The sequence below is a fragment of the Magallana gigas genome, chromosome 6, assembly GCF_963853765.1.
Source record: "Magallana gigas chromosome 6, xbMagGiga1.1, whole genome shotgun sequence".
Taxonomy (NCBI): Eukaryota; Metazoa; Mollusca; class Bivalvia; order Ostreida; family Ostreidae; genus Magallana; species Magallana gigas.
In genome coordinates this window covers 28,935,656-28,954,424 of record NC_088858.1, presented here as the reverse complement: position 1 = coordinate 28,954,424, position 18,769 = coordinate 28,935,656, and the positions used below count along the sequence as shown (strand labels likewise).

At 33.5% G+C, this 18,769-nt stretch overlaps 1 protein-coding gene across 2 annotated transcripts in view; it reads left to right on the top strand.

Moving 5' to 3' along the window:
- The window catches only part of LOC105321354 (anaphase-promoting complex subunit 1), a 101,142-nt gene that overhangs the window by 27,954 nt on the left and 54,419 nt on the right, over positions 1-18,769 (top strand). For both annotated transcript variants that reach the window (XM_066086812.1, XM_066086811.1), the window contains exons 10-22: positions 194-406; positions 522-620; positions 3,869-3,959; positions 4,925-4,990; positions 5,296-5,448; positions 5,958-6,077; positions 7,014-7,074; positions 7,745-7,932; positions 10,767-10,841; positions 10,923-11,114; positions 11,375-11,445; positions 17,134-17,228; positions 17,503-17,651. In XM_066086812.1, the coding sequence (XP_065942884.1) occupies positions 194-406; positions 522-620; positions 3,869-3,959; positions 4,925-4,990; positions 5,296-5,448; positions 5,958-6,077; positions 7,014-7,074; positions 7,745-7,932; positions 10,767-10,841; positions 10,923-11,114; positions 11,375-11,445; positions 17,134-17,228; positions 17,503-17,651 (1,573 nt within the window). The remainder of the gene's footprint in view (positions 1-193; positions 407-521; positions 621-3,868; positions 3,960-4,924; positions 4,991-5,295; positions 5,449-5,957; positions 6,078-7,013; positions 7,075-7,744; positions 7,933-10,766; positions 10,842-10,922; positions 11,115-11,374; positions 11,446-17,133; positions 17,229-17,502; positions 17,652-18,769) is intronic.

Here is an 18,769-nt window from a genome sequence, read left to right as displayed (position 1 = left end):
TAATCCTTTTAAAATATTTTATATAAAGGCAATAATGCTCAAGGAAGATATGCAAAATATGTTAATGTATCATATGGCCTCTATTTTATCCAATTTTTGCAAGAGAACTATTACACAATACTATGCATTACATAGATATAGGGAACTTGATAAGATTTTCTAGATAATGTTGTTGGCTTTCTGGTTGTTTTAGGTCTCAGTCCCCCGCAGTAACAAGTGGTTCTCTTCACCGTTTCCATACACCATCTCCAAACCTCGGTAGACACTCGGGAAACTACTTTCGAACTCCACCTGTCTGCTCCAGTAACGTGTCCCTCATCAATGAGAGCTTCACAGAATGGGTAGAACCTTTAAGGCCTGAGGTATGCTTGGAGCACCTGTGGACAGAACCTGCGCCAGCAATCAGGTATTGTATTGAATGAATGAAACAACTTATTTCATTCTCCCCTGACTTCCAAACATATTATTGAAATAGTTTGACCTGACGTTAAAGTTGATATCAGTGTATTGTATCATTTTAGAGATGGATCTCTAGGAAAATCTGCAAAAGTTTTCCAGATGAGGGACTTGTGTGGACAACAGTACTTATGTTACCTGATAACATATAGACAACAACTAAGGCAAGTTTTATCAGTATGATATTAGCGGTATTATAGGCGGAGACAGAGCTAAAATTCATATCGAAATTCTTTTGTCATCATCTAGTTTGCTACTGTATATTATATTTTTCTTAAATGCTGAAAAAATTAAAAGTCACCTTATCTGCCCTATTTCTAAATTCTATAAATTATGGAAATACTTTTTTGGGGGCTGTATTAGTTCAGTCAATCTAGCTAAAAAAAAATGTTCAGCCTCAAAGTAATTGAAGCAAAAGTTTTCTTGGTTTAACTAGATCTATTGATATAAAAAATTATTTAAAATTAAAACTGCGAATTTTTGGGTCAAAATATGGGTTCTGCACAATAACCGCTGAAAACTGGAATTTTTTTTTTTAATTTTAAATTTTAGTCTTGTGACAAAATATTTATGCAGATTTATTATTATCTCAGCTAGTATTTAAAAAAATCTATTTTATAACTGGGAAACGTTTGGTTAAAAACTGCATGTTTGTGAAAAATTGATCGAAAATGGAAATAAAACATTATTGATCTTCAGTCAGGAATTATTACATAAGCTTCTGTAATCCGGTATGTTTTTTAAAATGTTTATCGATTTTGTTAAACTTTTTAGACAGCATACTACATCGCAATACGATGATAATCTTGACTTTTGTGTACATTTTTGGGTTAAATATTTTTTTTTAATTGAAGAAAAGTTTAGAAAAACTGAAAATTAAAGATTAGCTGCCATATTTTTAATGTATTATCAATAAAGCAAGCTATAATTTTAAATGATATAAATAAGTGATATTTATACAAATAATAATGCTTCCTTAACACCCCCGCATTGTGTCAAGGGGCATCAAATGGTATGAGGGTCATGAGCTCTGAGGGTAGTCCTGACTCCCCAAGAATGGATATGTAGGTCATGACCATACAAGAGTGACCAAACATCTTTAAAATCATTGAGATCCCCACATCTAAACTATATTTGTGTTACTTGTGTCATGTGGCATCACACGATATAACATTTTTAGCTCATCTGAGCTGAAAGCTCAAGTGAGCTATTCTGATCACATTTTGTCTGTCGTCCGTCTGTCCGTAAACTTTTCACATTTTCAACATCTTCTCAAGAACTACTGGGCCAATTTTAACCAAACTTGGCACAAATCATCCTTAGGCAAAGGGGATTCAAAGTTGTGAAAATTAAGGGCCCCACTCGTTTTTAAGGGGAGATAATTAGAAATTAATGAAAACTTTCGAGAAATTTTCAAAAATCTTCTTCTCAAGAACCAGAAAGCCAGGAAAGCTGAAACTTGTGTGGAAGCATCCTCAGGTAGTGTAGATTCAAAGTTGTGAAATTCATGACCCCCGGGGGTAGGGTGGGGCCACAATGGGGGGTCAAAGTTTTACATAGGAATATATAGAGTAAATCTTTAAAAATCTTCTTCTCGGAAACCAATCAGCCAGGAAAGCTGAAACTTGTGTGGAAGCATCCTCAGGTAGTGTAGATTCAAAGTTGTGAAATTCATGACCCCCGGGGGTAGGGTGGGGCCACAATGGGGGGTCAAAGTTTTACATAGGAATATATAGAGTAAATCTTTAAAAATCTTCTTCTCAGAAACTAATCAGCCAGGAAAGCTGAAACTTGTATGGAAGCATCCTCAGGTAGTGTAGATTCAAAGTTGTGAAAATCATGACCCCTGGGGATAGGGTGGGGCCACAATGGAGGGTCGAAGTTTTACATAGGAATATATAGAGTAAATCTTTAAAAATCTTCTTCTCAGAAACTAATCAGCCAGGAAAGCTTAAACTTGTGTGGAAGTATCCTCAGGTAGTGTAGATTCAAAGTTGTGAAAATCATGACTTCTGGGGATAGGGTGGGGCCACAATGGGGGGTCAAAGTTTTACATAGGAATATATAGAGTAAATCTTTGAAAATCTTCTTCTCAGAAACTAATCAGCCAGGAAAGCTGAAACTTGTGTGGAAGTATCCTCAGGTAGTGTAGATTCAAAGTTGTGAAAACATGATCCCTGGGGGTAGGGTGAGCCCACATGGGGGGGGGGGGGGGGTGTTAAAGTTTTACATAGGAATATATAGAGTAAATCTTTTAAAATCTTCTTCTCAGAAACTAATCAGCCTGATGATTCTTTATAATTGTTAAGACTTTGGCTCCAGGACAATTCTTTGGCCTCACAAGAAGGTTCAGAGTTTGATGTAGCTAAATATCCCATATATAAACAATTGTAAGGGATCTTTTTGAGGACTGCAATACTCAACATGTGATATGACTATAAAATCATCCTGTTAGAAAAGGGACTAATGATTATAAACATAAGAATATCCAGGGGAAAAAAATGGATTTTATTTATACAGGATCTACATGTATTATTGTACATTGTCCAGATTGTTTGTATTATGACTCCATTAAGCTGATTTTATCATACCTATTGTTCCTCAGGTGAGCGATGTGGCCCATGGGCCTCTTGTTGAATAAGTTTTCTCGTTATGTCACGAATGAGATAATTTTATTACTATGCCCTGAGAGTTGCTGAATCACACCAGTAATAGTTATATTGCCCTCCCGGAAAAAGTTATATCTAACAGGAAATGGTTATATTGCCCTCCCGAAACTGTTATATTACCCTCATGTGCAATCATTCTGCATATTAATTACGTCGGGTTCAAAATTTAACTAAGCAAACGTAAACAGTCCCTCAGAAAAAAAAATGTAATGACAGTGTCTGCTATTCAGAGAAACTTACTTAAATTGTTTAATTTGAATAATTATATTCTTTTTGAAAGCATCAATCGACATTTTACAAGGGAATTGATTTGTACATTAAATACACATGTTAATGAGGTTAATCTATTCTTAAAAAGATTTAAAAAAAAAAAAAAATGTTATATAACATATATTACTTGTCTTCTCAGATGACAATACCAGAATATTTGTCCCTCGGTGACAGAAAAGCCCTGGAGTGGCTTCGGCATCGGGCTACATAACACGCCAGGGTTTTCCTGTCACCGAGGGGCAAATATTCTGGTATGTCGCCCTCGAAGCCATGTAATATAATATGTATAATATGTAGGATATGACCCCTTGTGAAACATTATGAATTTCCAGAAATGGAAATTGTCAAGTATTTAATCTTTTTCAAATGTAATGTTTGACCCGTGTGGGTCATCCTCTCCCGAAGTGATGGCTTCACTTCGTTTAAGAAACTATATAATCACCCGGATTATTATTGCATCTTGTTTTTTCCAGGTGTGTAAAATTTGAGGAGAGCAACGATTTGAGTCAGTTAATATTTGGATCTGTATCAATCATTCCAGCCAAAGATGCCTTGCCAATAGAGGTATATGTAATTCCCTCACACATCCAGACAGATATATATATTTATAGAAACTGTAACAAAGTTTAACATAAAAATATATAGAGAAATGTTTGAAAATCTTCCTCCCGAGAACTACAATGTAACAATTTGTGGGATTACTGTGCATGCATCTTTGGATAATGTGGATTCAATATTTTTAAAATAGTGACCCCTGGAAAAATACTTTGAACCATAGCAAGGGTTTGAAGTTTAACGTTGAAGTACAGTCTAGACTGTCTTATGTGACCATCCAAGGGACCTATAAAAAAAGTCACATAAGACAGGGAGTCACATAACACAGTCCAAGACTAACTTCACAATCTTTTGAGCTACCTTTTAGCTATCCATAATAATTGGTACCAAATACATATGTAGTTTATTCATATATCTTTTAGCTATAAACTAGTTTTTGATAGACTGAAATTAAAATTTCATGGTAAAGCATCCTCAGATGGTGTAGATTAAGATTTTTTTAAACTAAGGTCAGGTAGGATAGGGTGGGGCAACAATAGGGATCAGAATTTTACTTTGGAATATGTAAGTAAACATCTTTAAATGGTCAGAATTTTACTCTGGAATATGTAAGTAAACATCTTTAAAAACTTAATTCTTAAAATTCATCTCAATGAAGATTCAAATTTGTTCACATCATGGTCCCCAGGGGTAGGATGGGGCCACACTGGGGGTCAATTTTTACAAGGGGACACATAAGGTTTGGATCAGAGTTATGTCAGTTTGGTATTGTTGCTGAGGTAAGCAATGTGGCCCCTGGGCATCTTGTTAAATATTTAGGTTTTCTAATGTTCAGAAGTGTAATTTTAATGCAATTATTTTTGATATTTTATGTTGATTAGTTAATGTTCAGATGTTTAATGGCATATTTGAGAACAGCTGATTTTATTCAGATTGGTAAGAATTGTTAATTGATGGTTCATTTTTTCCCACAGAGTTTGAATCTGTTGGTGGTACTTGATCCCAATGGAGTGTTGTTTATTTACAGTGGAGTAACTAAGGTAAGAGTTTATACATGCATGTATGTCTTACCATAAAATGTTGATCTGAAAAATGGAAACCACAAAGTCTATCATGAAATGTACAAGGCAATCAAAGAAAATCATGAAATGTATCTGCATAAAATTTTCAATATATTTGATATCTGAGACATAACATTTTCAATTGTATATACTTAATATAGAAGTAGAAATTATAGCGTTCTCAGTATGAAGACATTAATAATCTAATTTTTATTTGCTGCATTCTATTGCATAGATGTAAAAATGAAAACCCAGTAGAATTTTTGATATTTTATGTTGATTAGTTGAACCGACTACATGTTTCAACACTCCCCCTTGGGTCTGGCTCTTTGAGTATGCTGAAGCCTGTGACACCCATGAGTAGCCCTCAGAGGGGAGGCATCTTTACCTCCAGTAGACCTCCTAGTGCCATGGATCAAGCTGGCTTTGATGAGGAAGTGAGAATGAATCTTTACTCTATGATACAATTTCTTTCATATTTATATAAACCCCCCGGAAAGGGGGGTTTATTGTTTTACCTTTGTGCTTCGGTCTGTCTGTCAGTCCGTAACAAATTTTCATCAAAGATTTCTCAGCAACTATTAATCGCAGATGCTTGAAAATTTAATACACAATACACTTTTTGTAAAGACAGAAACCAATATCGTCCCTATAGGTCAAGTCTATTGTTAGATACAAGTTTTCCTTTCAACTTTTTTTGTATATATTAACATTAGGTCAGGGAAATCACTAGTAAGCAATGGCTTACAGATTCATGTATCTTGTTTGGACTGGATTGAAAATAATTACATGCCAAATATATTGCTTTTAATAATCAATGTGTTTGATGGAATCCTGACTTTCTTTTATAGTTAAGGAATTCCAAAATCAGTAGATCAATCAGCTGAGTTCTTCATCAGATTTATGTATACAGACCTTTAGTGCATAATGCTTCTGTTTCTTGCAGATTACTAGACTTTCCCCCGTCCAAACCGATTTAGAAGATTCCTCACACTTTGACGAGTTTCAAGCTCATTCTAGCTACATACAAGGTCTAAGAGACAATGTTGGTAAAAGATTCACTATTGTAAGTTTGACAGACATTGGTATAATCGTATGTGATTCCATTGGCTTTAATGAAGTAAAGCAAGATTTTGATTGTTTAAATTAATGAAAGGATATATTTCTGAAGGTTGCTCGACACACCAACATTTTATTTGATGTGTCCTGTATCTAAGTAATTACTTGTCCTATATTCACCAAACTTGCATGAATGATGCATCTGGACCTACTTATGGACTTGAAAGACTTGGATGCTGAATCTGGGATATGAATTTCAGATGCTGGATGAAGTTAAAGTTTTTGTTGCAGGTGCCCTTTGAAAGCAATTTCTAAGTTACTACTGGTTCTAACTTCACCAGACTTGCATGGATGGTGCTTCTTATGATACTGATGCTCCTGACATGCTGAATCTGAGCAATAGGTTTTGGATGCTGGAGGAAGTTAAGGTTTCTAAAGCTTGTTAAAGTTTTTGAAACTTTTGCCTTATGATGATTATATCTTAGTAATTACTAGTCCTAACTTCACCGAACTTGCATGAATGGTCTGTCTTATGATACTGATGCACCTGACTGGCTTAAATGCTGAATCTGAGCCATAGGTTTCGGATGTTAAATGAGGTTAAGGTTAAAAAATTATTCCTGAAAATATAAATTGTAATTATTTTATATATTTCTTAATCTATAGATATAATTTGAAAAATGATTCCTAATCGATCCATCAAATAATGCATTGGTGTGTCGAGCCACCTTGAATTGCTCACTTTTAATAAATCATATTTGATTTGAAATTCCTGTCCCATAGACTTTTGACTTGTTGCTTTATATTGCATGCTTCCAACAGTTCTATTGTTATAGTCACTTGTTTTTTTTTCTCTTACTAATGTGTGTGGGTGTGTACACACATGCATTGTGTGAACAAGATATGGAGATCATCATGTCATTGTAGCAACTGAATATTGTAGGAACTCATTAATGGCAGTATGGTTCGGGCAGTAATGCCAAAAGCTTCACTATCACCTGGCAGTGAGTATATACTAAAAGCTAGAATACATTTTATTTGGTTATAATAAGATTTGTTAAAGCATTCAAAACACAATTAAAGAAATAATAATAAATTTTGTACCAATTAGGCTATAAGTACAACATTTAAAGAAACTTTGTTTTGACAAGACAAATGCCAGACAGATTTTTACTTTGCAAAAGGAAAGTAAAACAATTTTAAATGAGTCATAAATCAACTAAGCTCATTTTTCTTTACTTTATTGTGTTCTTTTGCTAATTTTTACATAGAAATTGACTTGTTTATATTAATACTCTATAATATCGTAGTGCAATATTTGTTGCTCTCTTGCTTATTAAAAAATATGTAGGAATTGCTTTTCATGATTGCTTGTTTATGGTTTTCATAGTTGTTTATACCAACCTCATGAATCTTCGACTTATTATACATGTAGAACTATCTGATTATGAATTGATGTTTGAAAAGTGAAACATTTAATTAAAAAAAACACAAGTAACAATCAAAGGAGCCTTAGATTAGGGTTTTAGACCAAAAAAATGAAGCTTAAAATGCAATCATGAGACTCCCTAACAGGGCGATCTAAGGGCTAAAGTACTCGGGTGACCATTAAAGCCTGTGGGCCTTTTGTCTTTCATTGTTTTGAATAAACAAGAATTATTGCATTTTATTTAGTTGAAAAGAGTTTACAATCCCTAAGACATATGTTGCCAAAAGATATCGCCATTAGTGTGCTTGGTAAATGGTACACCACCAGGAATGCCCCAGGAGGACTAGGAAACCAGTCAGAGTGGACTCTGTTCACAAAAACTTTGTTTGGACTAATGGGATATGACACCTCTAGACTAGCTTTGACCAGTCAGGTATAATTACAAATTGGTAGAAGTAATTCAACATTAAGGTGGCTCTATACACCCACAGTTTATTCCAATTTTCAATAGAAGACCACAAAACATATACTTATCAAATATTAAAATGACGATAGGGATACTATAGGTATTTTAAAAGAATTTTTTAATGTTTTTTCGTGTTTTTGTAAAATATTTTTTAAAAAGACAGCTATCAACAAATTGAGAGAAATTATTTTGTCTTATGATGGATATTTCCTTCGGACACATGAAAAAAAAATATAACAATTCTTAACATTCAAAAATATTACTATTGCAATTTTTTTTAGTATTTCTCCAAAATATAATTTTTCATATTTTCTTACTCTGTTGACAAATCATCTGAAAAAGTTGCTTGATGTTATAAGAAAATGTATTTTAATAAATGTGACATAAAAAATTGAATAAAAACCATTGCAAATAAACACAAAAAATATTTAAAATTTTATTTGGTATAAAAGTTCCTCAGCTAAGGATTATCGTTCTTAAGTCTCAAGGCCCAAACACCTTGGGGACTTTTCATTTCTGAGTTGAAGAAAATTTCCCAAATATAATGTTGGAATGATAAATACATACATATACCATTATAGACTTTGCCCTGTATAAGTGAATATATTCGCTTTAATGCAAAACTAAGTCAAATAAATAAAGGGGAACCTTGACAAGGCTAATAGGATTTATGTATCCCAACCTGACAGAAATTCAAAGCAACCCTTTCATCCCCTTTCATTCCCGTTAGGTGTCGATATTAATGTGCATTAAGTATATTCTAATTGAAATATTGAATTCAATCAAAAATACATTTTAGAAATTTTTGGAAAGTTAAAAAAATTATTGTTCTCAACGGGAATCGAACTCATGACCTACTGGTTTGTAGTGAACCCACTAACCCACTGCGCTACGGTGTAACATATCAATGATGGTAAAGAAACTTTTTAAAAATTTATACTTGATTTTATTTTTTATTTCGATAATAATACCACACAACGTGAAGGTGTCACATACCACATTAATTACTTGTAAGTAATGAATTTTCCAATTATCAAGTTTTACATAGGAGTATATAGAATTAAACTTTTAAAATTTACTTCTCAAAAAGCAATTGGCCAGAAAAATTGAAATATGTGTGGAATCATCCTCAGATAGTTTAGATTCAAGTTTGTTCAAATCATGGTCCTGGAGGGTAAGGTGAGGCCACAATGGGGTGGGGTGTCTAAATTTTAAATAGAAATATATAGATTTAATCTTTGAAAATGTTCTACTCAAAAACCATTAGGCCAGAAAAGCTGGAACTTGCATGGAAGTATCCTCAAATAGTGCAGATTCAAGTTTGCTCAAATCATGGTCCCTGGGGATAAGGTGGGGCCACAATGGGGGGTCAAATTTTTACATAGGAAATATAAAGAGAAATTTTATTCTAAATCTTCTACTCAGAACACGACTGGCCAGAAAAGCTGAAACTTGTGTGAAGTATCTTCAGGTAGGGTAGATTCAAGTTGGGTCAAATTGTGATTCTTGGGGGTAGGGTAGGGGCACAATTGGGACTGGTTAAACTTTTACAAATGAATATATTGAGAAAAATATTTTTCTAAAAAAAAACATTGTCTTAAAAAAGGTGCAACATTAGTGAAAGCAACCTTAGATAGTGTAGATTCAAATTTGTCAAAATCATATTTTTCAGGAGTAGGATAGAATCACATTGGGGGGGGGGGGGGGGGTCCAATTTTACAAAGGAAAACATTTTAAATTCACCAAAACTCAAATGTTTTAACGTATGGTTTTACTTATATGCAAGCATTTTGACATATTTTTAATTCTAAGTTAATTGTTTAGACTTTGGCCTCTGGCAATTCTTGGGCTTCACAAGTTTGATGTAGGTTTATATCCCATTTGATTTAGATCCTCTTCAGAACTGTAATGCTCAATATGTGAAATGGCTATACTGTGACAAAAAGGGATTTATAATAAACAGAATATCAATGGAAAAAATTGATTTTTTTAAATACATGATCTGTTAGACTACATTGTCCATATTTATTTTTTTGGTATATTACTCCATAAAGCTGATTTTATGATGTCTATAGTTGCTCAGATGAGCAATGTGGCCCATGGGCCTCTTGTTTCAAAATAAAATAAATACATTGTGGCTGATGGGGATGAGAATCTAAAAATTAATTTTATGTAGCCGAAGACAGAGTGTTGCTTAATACAGAGAGTGGCTATATTTTCTCCTGTCTCTGAATAAACAGCATCCAAACAGTGCTCACTGACTGGAAAAGTCCTTTAGCATACCATGCTCCTGACTGTAAATGTCTTGAATTTTACTGTCTCAGGTTCATACTTGCCAACTGACCCGATTTCGTCGGGTCACACCCGATTTTTCAACCCTTCACCCGATTATTTTTTATGACCCGGCGGGTCATGCTTTTCACCCGATTTTTGTCGAACAACCCGAAAATCTCCCGATTTCCGGATTTGGTTCGTAAATTACGTTGCGCGTTTGACTTCCAGTTATGAACCCAAGCTGAGCTATGAGTCAGGTTGTAAGGGACAAGTACATGTTGTGACATATTTATACTTATTTATTGAAATAAACAATAAAATCAAAGGTAATTTTATGAATAGTTTCTTTCCTAAATTGTTATTCAACATTGACTTTGTAGAGCGTACATGTTGTGACATATTTATACCTATTTAATGAAATAAACAATAAAATCAAAGGTAATTTTATGAATAGTTTCCTCCTTATTTGTTATCCAACATTGTAGAGCTGAGGGTTAGACTATGATATGGAAAAATACCTTTTGTAGGAGGATCTAGACATCTCAGCCTCGCCTGCTATTGTTGCCAAGAAACCAAAGCAGTCTGACCAGGGGTCGGAAGTTGTAAGTAATTGTCTATCTGGACATCAATTTATTTCTGATCATAGATACTAAATAAACGAATTGTTAATATGATGCTTTAAGGATTGGGAAGCACTGATTGGTTCCGACCATCACAAGTTCATCAAATCGTCTATTGAGTGCTGTTTTGGATTAGACTGCTCCAGCACGTCTGTGCCGGCCTCCAAGCACTCCTTCCCATCATCAATCAACACCAGCTCTCTGCTATTTGTACACATACCAGCTGTGTTTGCAGCATTACATCTTACATTTGAGGTAATAAATTCAATTCGGTTTTGTTTTGTACATGTAATTGGTTACTGCTCACAAGTATTCCAACAGAATAGCCAGCCAATCTTTCTGAATTACAGGAATATAAAGGAACTCTAATATTGTGTGGATAAAGATCTCCATTACCTTAAAACCTTAAGGATGCTCAGGGTCCAATTTTTAACTAAATTAAATGTTCTTTATCAGGTTAAGAACAATATTGGCCTTTAGTTTCAGGGTGATGTTTTCTTTATTCTTTCCTTCAGGAGTTGCTGTTAAGTACAACTCTAGTAGAAGAGGTTGAAAATCTGGTGCCTAGCCTTTATCAACTAGCAGTGTGAGTATTGATAAAATAACCCAGACTTTTTGGATTTATTAGTACAGTAAAACTTGTTAAGTACAAACACGGAAATAGCGAAATCTCGGATATAGCGAAGTTTTTTTTGAGTCCCTGGTAAAATTCTTATCAAATCTTTGCAAAATGTTACGGTTATAATGAATTCAGATATTACGAATTTACAGATTTAGCGAACTGATTTTGAGTCTCGTAGAGGTGAATAATAACGAAATTTAACACTCTTATAACGATTTTCTTTACAGTTAAAAAGTCTGCACTACCATTTAACATAATAGTTTGGATGAATTTATTTTCACATAAATTCTTCAATTCATGATCCGATTTTTTAAGGTATCACAAGAATGAATTTTCATTTTAAGCCTTAATCGGCTTTTACGTTGGTGAAAGAAAACATGTATTTAGTGAATTCGCAATAGTTGTTATTACGAATTTGTTATATGGATATAACAAATTACGGATATAACGAAGTAAATCCTTTGGTCCCTAGGACTTTGCTATAATGGAGTTTTACTGTAGAGATTGAATGACGAAAGTCAAATCCATGCAAAATAATGTGGGAAAATTGACGTGGTAACAGAAATCAGAACACATGGTGTGCATTACCTGCAACCCAAAGATACACAGACATATATAATTAGACTTCTGGTTTGGTTTGAACATATTTTATTGCATAAACATATACAAATGGTTCGAACACAAGTTCTTACAACTTACGAGGTTCTTACCAAGACTTCTATTACTTAAAATCATAAATATACTTATTTTGTGTTGACATATTACATTTGCCAAATCTCCTGTAATCATTAATTAAAAGAATCATTAAAATATATCTTAAAGCAAAAGACATGAATTGAAAAATAAGCCACAGGTACACTTATTTATAAGCTATTAAAAGGATTTCATAATTGAAATGGAAGTTCCAATACTCCTTTGTAGTACATATGGCTTAAAAATATTCATAGATTTATCTGCGGTGAATTTCTTCTATAAATAATTTTTGCTATACAATCATGTATTAAACTTAAAAATTATCAAATGTAATTTGCATTTCTAGTCCAGAAACTACAGTTTTGTGCCTTAAATAAGTTCATAAAATGGCTGCCGTCAAGTCAAAACAATCGATTATTTGAAAATATACAGTACAGCTCACGAGTATCCCGACAAAAACACCGACCACCGTGTTTGAAAGTCCACGCTGAGCGTGGAAGTGTCGGTACCTTTGATCTATTGTTCTCTGTTACGGCCTCGAAACGAGAAAAAACACGGTGCGACACGGTGCAACGCGATGCAACACGGACATTTGCACGGTGTAACACGCGGTATTTACCTGTGAAAAAAGGAGGATTTGGGAATAAAACTTATAAAGAATAAAATATTTATTGATGTACATAAAAGAATTAAAGAAATAGAAAATATTATAAAGAAAATTTGAAGGCACGCAATTTTTAGACATGTGCGATTGTTACGGTTGTTTTTTGTTGATATTGAGAACAAAAAAAAAATCGATATCGCCCATAGAAAGGTTTGATTAAATAAAACACTAACACTTTCTTTTCCTTTTTAAAATTGAAATATACAGTTAAATCAGTTTTTGTTTGAGTCCGTTTTTAAACGTAGTAGTAATCGTATATAGTAGTTCCACAGTTTCAATAGTGCGTCTAATCGTAACGGTGAATTTTTTACACTTATACTCTATTCAACGATAACAAATCTAACGGGTTGTTGAAAACAACGGCATTTTCTCTAAATAATATAATTAAACTGCTTTATATTTAGTATATTTGTAATTTTTCTTTCTTTTATGATACATAAGTGTGATGTACTTGTCCTTGTAGTACCGCACGGTACATATTCATAGCACGTAGGATCCGTCAGTCGGTACTATAGATAATTTTTATTTCATTTTCACGCAACTATAGTTTAGAAACTATTTGTGTTCTAAGAAAGTATTCAGTATTGCAAAATTTATTGTTTGATTGTTTTAATGATCGTCGTAAGAGAGAGAGAGAGAGAGAGAGAGAGAGAGAGAGAATATACCGGTATATGACTTAACTTTCAGTACATTTTGCTTGTAATTCAGTGTAATAAGTTAGTTTGATAGTTTCCATTATATTGACCCTTTTCCCAAAAAATGCGATAGAATCCATGCAGTCAGAGTCTACGTGCTACCCCTGTCAATCAAATCAGCCCAAGAGATACACCACATGCTCCTTCCATGATGAGGAAAAAAAATGTCGCTTTATTGTTTTTGAAGTCCGCAAAATAGAGAAATGTTAAACAATGAAGTATTAAGTGTTTGCAATGTTTAGTTTCTTCATTGTTATACTGCATGTACATGTATGAGTGTTGGAATATTGCGTTGTTAAATCTCTCTCTCTCTCTCTCTCTCTCTCTCTCTCTCTCTCTCTCTCTCTCTCTCAGAGCATATATTTGTGTGCAATCATTTTTGAATTATAAGAGTTTTATTTGTATGAATTTAATTCATTTATTTTAGACCCATAGTTTTAATAACGATTTCAACACAATGACGAAAAGTTTGTACAGTAGACGATGTACATAATCAGATTTTTCGTTAAAATTTCGACACTATTTCACATCATACATATTAGATAGGTTATAGAGTAAATAAAGTTGTGTTTGTTCTAAATGCTTGCCAAAAGTTACCAGTATTATCTCATTCATCTATTTTATGGGTTTTTTCCGTACATATATGTACTCGGTAAATAATTTGTTATCGCAAATTAATACTTTGTGAAATTCCCGCATTTATAGAGTTGCTGTTCTAGTTCTTCGGATCCACGCGCCGATAGTCTTACGTTTAGTTGTTTGTGTACATATCTACAGACAATTCTTTTGTTTGTTAGAGATTAAGAAAAACCATGGAACTAACAAAGTAGAAGTAAGATATATTCAGACCATACACACGACAGGTTGTGATGAGTTACCAAACAGGTGTCCGCGGAAAGGTGTGAATAACGGCATCTCGAGTACACCTGTTCAGACGTCCAAATATACACGGAGGTAGTTGTTAATTACAATGACACCTAACAAGAAAGACAAAAACACCTGTTGTGTATAGAACCCAAGATGAAAGACAATGCTGTGTATCTGATCAGCTTTCGCGTTCCGTACAGGTATCGCACGAGCGTGAAATCACGATGCCATTACCAGCTATACGGGAAATAAAGTTGAAAGTTATTTTATGAAATGCGGGTATATTTTTACTACATGTACAATGCTTGAATATAATTTAACAAGAGTTTGTTCATGTATTTATCTATATTCTATCATATAATAGTGATTTTTTGATTATTTATTGCTACATAAATAGCTGAAATACTAATCATTCGAGTCACCGGTAATAGGGGTTGTCATTTACTACGGCACGTCCACATGTATTTTAAAAAACATGATCTGAAATGTTTTCATTTCTCATTTTTTATTTGGTTTAAAGTAAGGCTGTAAATTAATTAATACAACAGAGTTTTTAGATAACAGAAAATAACTTAAAGTCGTTTACGTTCCCGACATTTTTATCGGATCGTCAGTTACAACATCACGTGTGTTTAGAAAAATAAACCCGATGAAATTAATTGATTTGAATTTTGATTATATATCAATCGATAAATAAAATATATTTGGTGAATTTATTTAAATTTATATAAGAACAAATGAATTAAAAGGTACCCATTTACGTCAAGTTTTCAGATCACAAAAAATGAACTTCACGTTGAAAGCCCCGACAATTTTCTGGGTCCGCGTAACTTAAGTTGAGATTCTTTCTTTTTTAAATTTGAAGATTGTTTCAACCATTGTTTAGCTATAATTTCTTTATTTCTAAACATACGCTATTTCTATCAACGTCTCAGGTAACGATATCCACGGAGTAACACAGGGGCCACGGAGTTACACGGGCGGTCACAGTGCGACACGGTGCTTTTTCTTGAATTTTCCAATACACATACACTGTGTCACACCGTGTACACGGTGTGACACAGACCGTTTTCCACCGTGTTTTTTACACGGTGGGTGTCGGGATACTCGTGGCCTGTACTGTAGTTACGAGTTTTTAGCTCACCGAGACGATGTTGGAGAGAGCTTATGCTATACCCGGCGTCAGCGTCTGGACCTGGCTTAGGTTTTTTTTTTCGCAGGTCCTGTATCTAAGTTATCACTTTTCCTATCTTTATCAAGACTTTGATGCTGAATCTGATACACTTGACAGGCTTGAATGCTGAATCTGAACCAAAGGTTTCTGATGCTGGATGAGGTTAAAGTTTTTTAAGGTGGTTAAAGTTTGTGGAGCAGGTGCCCTCTGATGATTATATCTTAGTTATTACTGTTTCTTACTTCACCAAACTTACATGAATGGTGCGCCTTATGATGCTTATGCACTTGATAGGTTTTTGAGCTGGTTGAAGTTTTTAGAGCAGGTGCCCTCTGATGATTATATCTTAGTTATTAATGGTCCTAACTTCACCAAACTTGCATGGATGATGAGTCTAATGAATTTTATGCACTCAGACAAGAATGCTGAATCTGAGCAATAGGTTTCAGATGCTGGGTGAGGTTTAGTTTTTTGGAACAGGTCACATGTTTAATAGATGATAGTACTATTTCAAACTTGCATGGTTGATTTACCTATAATATAAATGAATCACAGAGGTTTCTTCAGTTACAGAGCCTGATCTCCATCAGCAAGGATGCTTAAAAAACTCCTACCTTATTCAAACTTGCTTGATAGATGTGTTTGTTATTAAATGATATAACATGTTTTTATAATACAATATTTATATAGTAGTGTTGTGTTGTGCATGTACTATGCCTAAATAGTAGTCATGGTTTGATACATGGTGCACGAGCCAGAGGCTCGTATCAAACCCTGACTACTATTTAGGCATAGTACATGCACAACCCAACACTATTTTTATTATTATGCCAAGTGTTGTATATTCTGACGTGCTTTGCTATAAATAGCTGTGACATTTGAGTGTTGTCTTGTCCCAAAAAATAAGCGTTGGGTTTCAAGACAATGCTTTTAGTGGCAAGAGTACGCAACCCACTGTCGGCGCTAGCAAAGTTTTCGTTGTAAACATTTGCCGTGCTCTATTTCGGCATAGTATGCTTACGCTATATAAACCCATTGTATACTATGCGAAAATAGATGAGTATTGAATATATAGCCTCAAACTGACAGGAGGCATAATAATGTATGATATGACACACTTTTGTATTATATGAAACAATATTATATCATATAATATTATATTGTAAGAAAAATATTATCATATGATACAATATCGTATTTTATACTACTATATTGATTAAAATTATATATTACAATACTTTATGAAATTAACATTTGATTATCAAACAATTTTTAACATATGATTTATAACAATATTGTTTCAAACCACACTACAGTATCCATGAATATTCAAGAATAGACCAAGATCATTAACTATGATTTTCATATAATATGATAAAGGTCATAAAGGTCATAAAGGTAATGCCTTGTCTCAGTAAGCTTACCTATGTTTTTTCTTTAAGTATATATAGTCACATAATTTTCAAATACAAATATTAAATGCATCTTTTCCCAATAGCAACCATTACTACACCTTGAGTATTAAACGTGTTATAATTAATGGAATATATTTTTTTCAGAGATTTAAGGAAAACAAATTATGCAGATTACTACTGTAGAAAGTTTCCATCTTTATATAACAGCTGTAGTGATGAGCCAAGTCAGATCACAGAAGGTAGGGATGTATGAATGTTAAAGGTCCTCACTGGTAATTGATTTATCTAATTATTCATTACATTAACTATTTTCAGTGGATATCTGAACAATTGATTGTTTTATTCTGAGTAAATCTGTCTGCCAGACATAAATTCATAATATCAATTGATAAATTTATCAATATCAAGTGATAAATGTCTGCCATTGCAACACTTGCAATGGCAGATATATCAGATAATTTTTTTGAATTCATGTTAACATTTACCATCATGATGCTTATTTTCCTGTGGTAGAGCATCTGATCAAGCTGCAGTATCCAGGGATGGTGTTTGACCAGGTGGTGTCGGTGGATCACTGGGTTAATGCAGCCTTAAAAGAACAAGAATGTTTCCCATTTCCATACATTCCTGGTGTTTGTAATCTCACAAAGAGCATTATTTCAGTAGGTTTTAACCAATTTTTTGTAGCTTAATTCAGGTTTTATTTTAATGTTATGTATATATACATCTACTTGCTGTAATTGTTTTTTCTCTTGAATTGAAAAAAGTGAAGAATTATGGTAAATGGTTCTCTACACTAATTAATTGGAAGAAATTGTTGTCACATGCATTTGTTTCTAAAAGGAAGGCCCAATATTCAACAAGATAAGGTTGCAGAGTATATGTTATAGTCTTGTTGAATATTATGCAGTTTTAGGATTTTTTAGAAAATTTTTAATATTGAAGTCTTGATCAAGAAAAACCCTTGTTTTTCTAATTTTAAAAATTTTCTGCTTAAAGGCCGAACATTTTACAAACGCCCCCTTTTTTACCTGTACAAACTTCAAAAAGATGCCGCTTGTCAGTCAAGTTTGAAACAATAGCACCCAGTTTGATTGACGTGATCGTCCGAGCGTGATCTTGCCAGGTCCGCGGATTTCTGTTTACTAGCAATTAACAACGTTATATTTGATATCTTCCGTCACGTATTAAAAGGGGGATTATAAATTGAATTTTTAACATCACCAGTATCAACATTGTTTATGAAAAATAATTATTCAGTAATTGAAAATACGCAATTTATATTTCAATCATGTTGAATGCATGTGATCTAATAAATTCTACGAAGATGCATGAGCAGCTCCAAAGCACATACACTCTTCTGAGCTACTAAAGCTGTATTTACTGGTAATACACTCAACTGGAACTTGTTGCACGAAAACGTCACTCAATGGAAAACGAACTCCATTAATTGTCACTGTGTAATGGCTGCCTTTACATTCCACATTCCAACTGATCGTATGGTTTTCTTATACAATTATATTTATTAAAATTACCTTCCTAAACAATGTCAAGGGCTAAACACAATGTATCGACTTATATTTTTAAAGCAGAATTAATTTACTGAATTTTTTTTCAATTGTACTTTACACACGTGTGCTTAGAGAAAATTCGGACGACGCTAAACATTTCTGTATAAAATCGCTTCGTATGGTCATTAGAACAATAACATATTCAAACTATGGCCAATTCTGGCTAATTATTTATTTCCTGTGTATTAATTTGCTTCCTGTGTATAGTG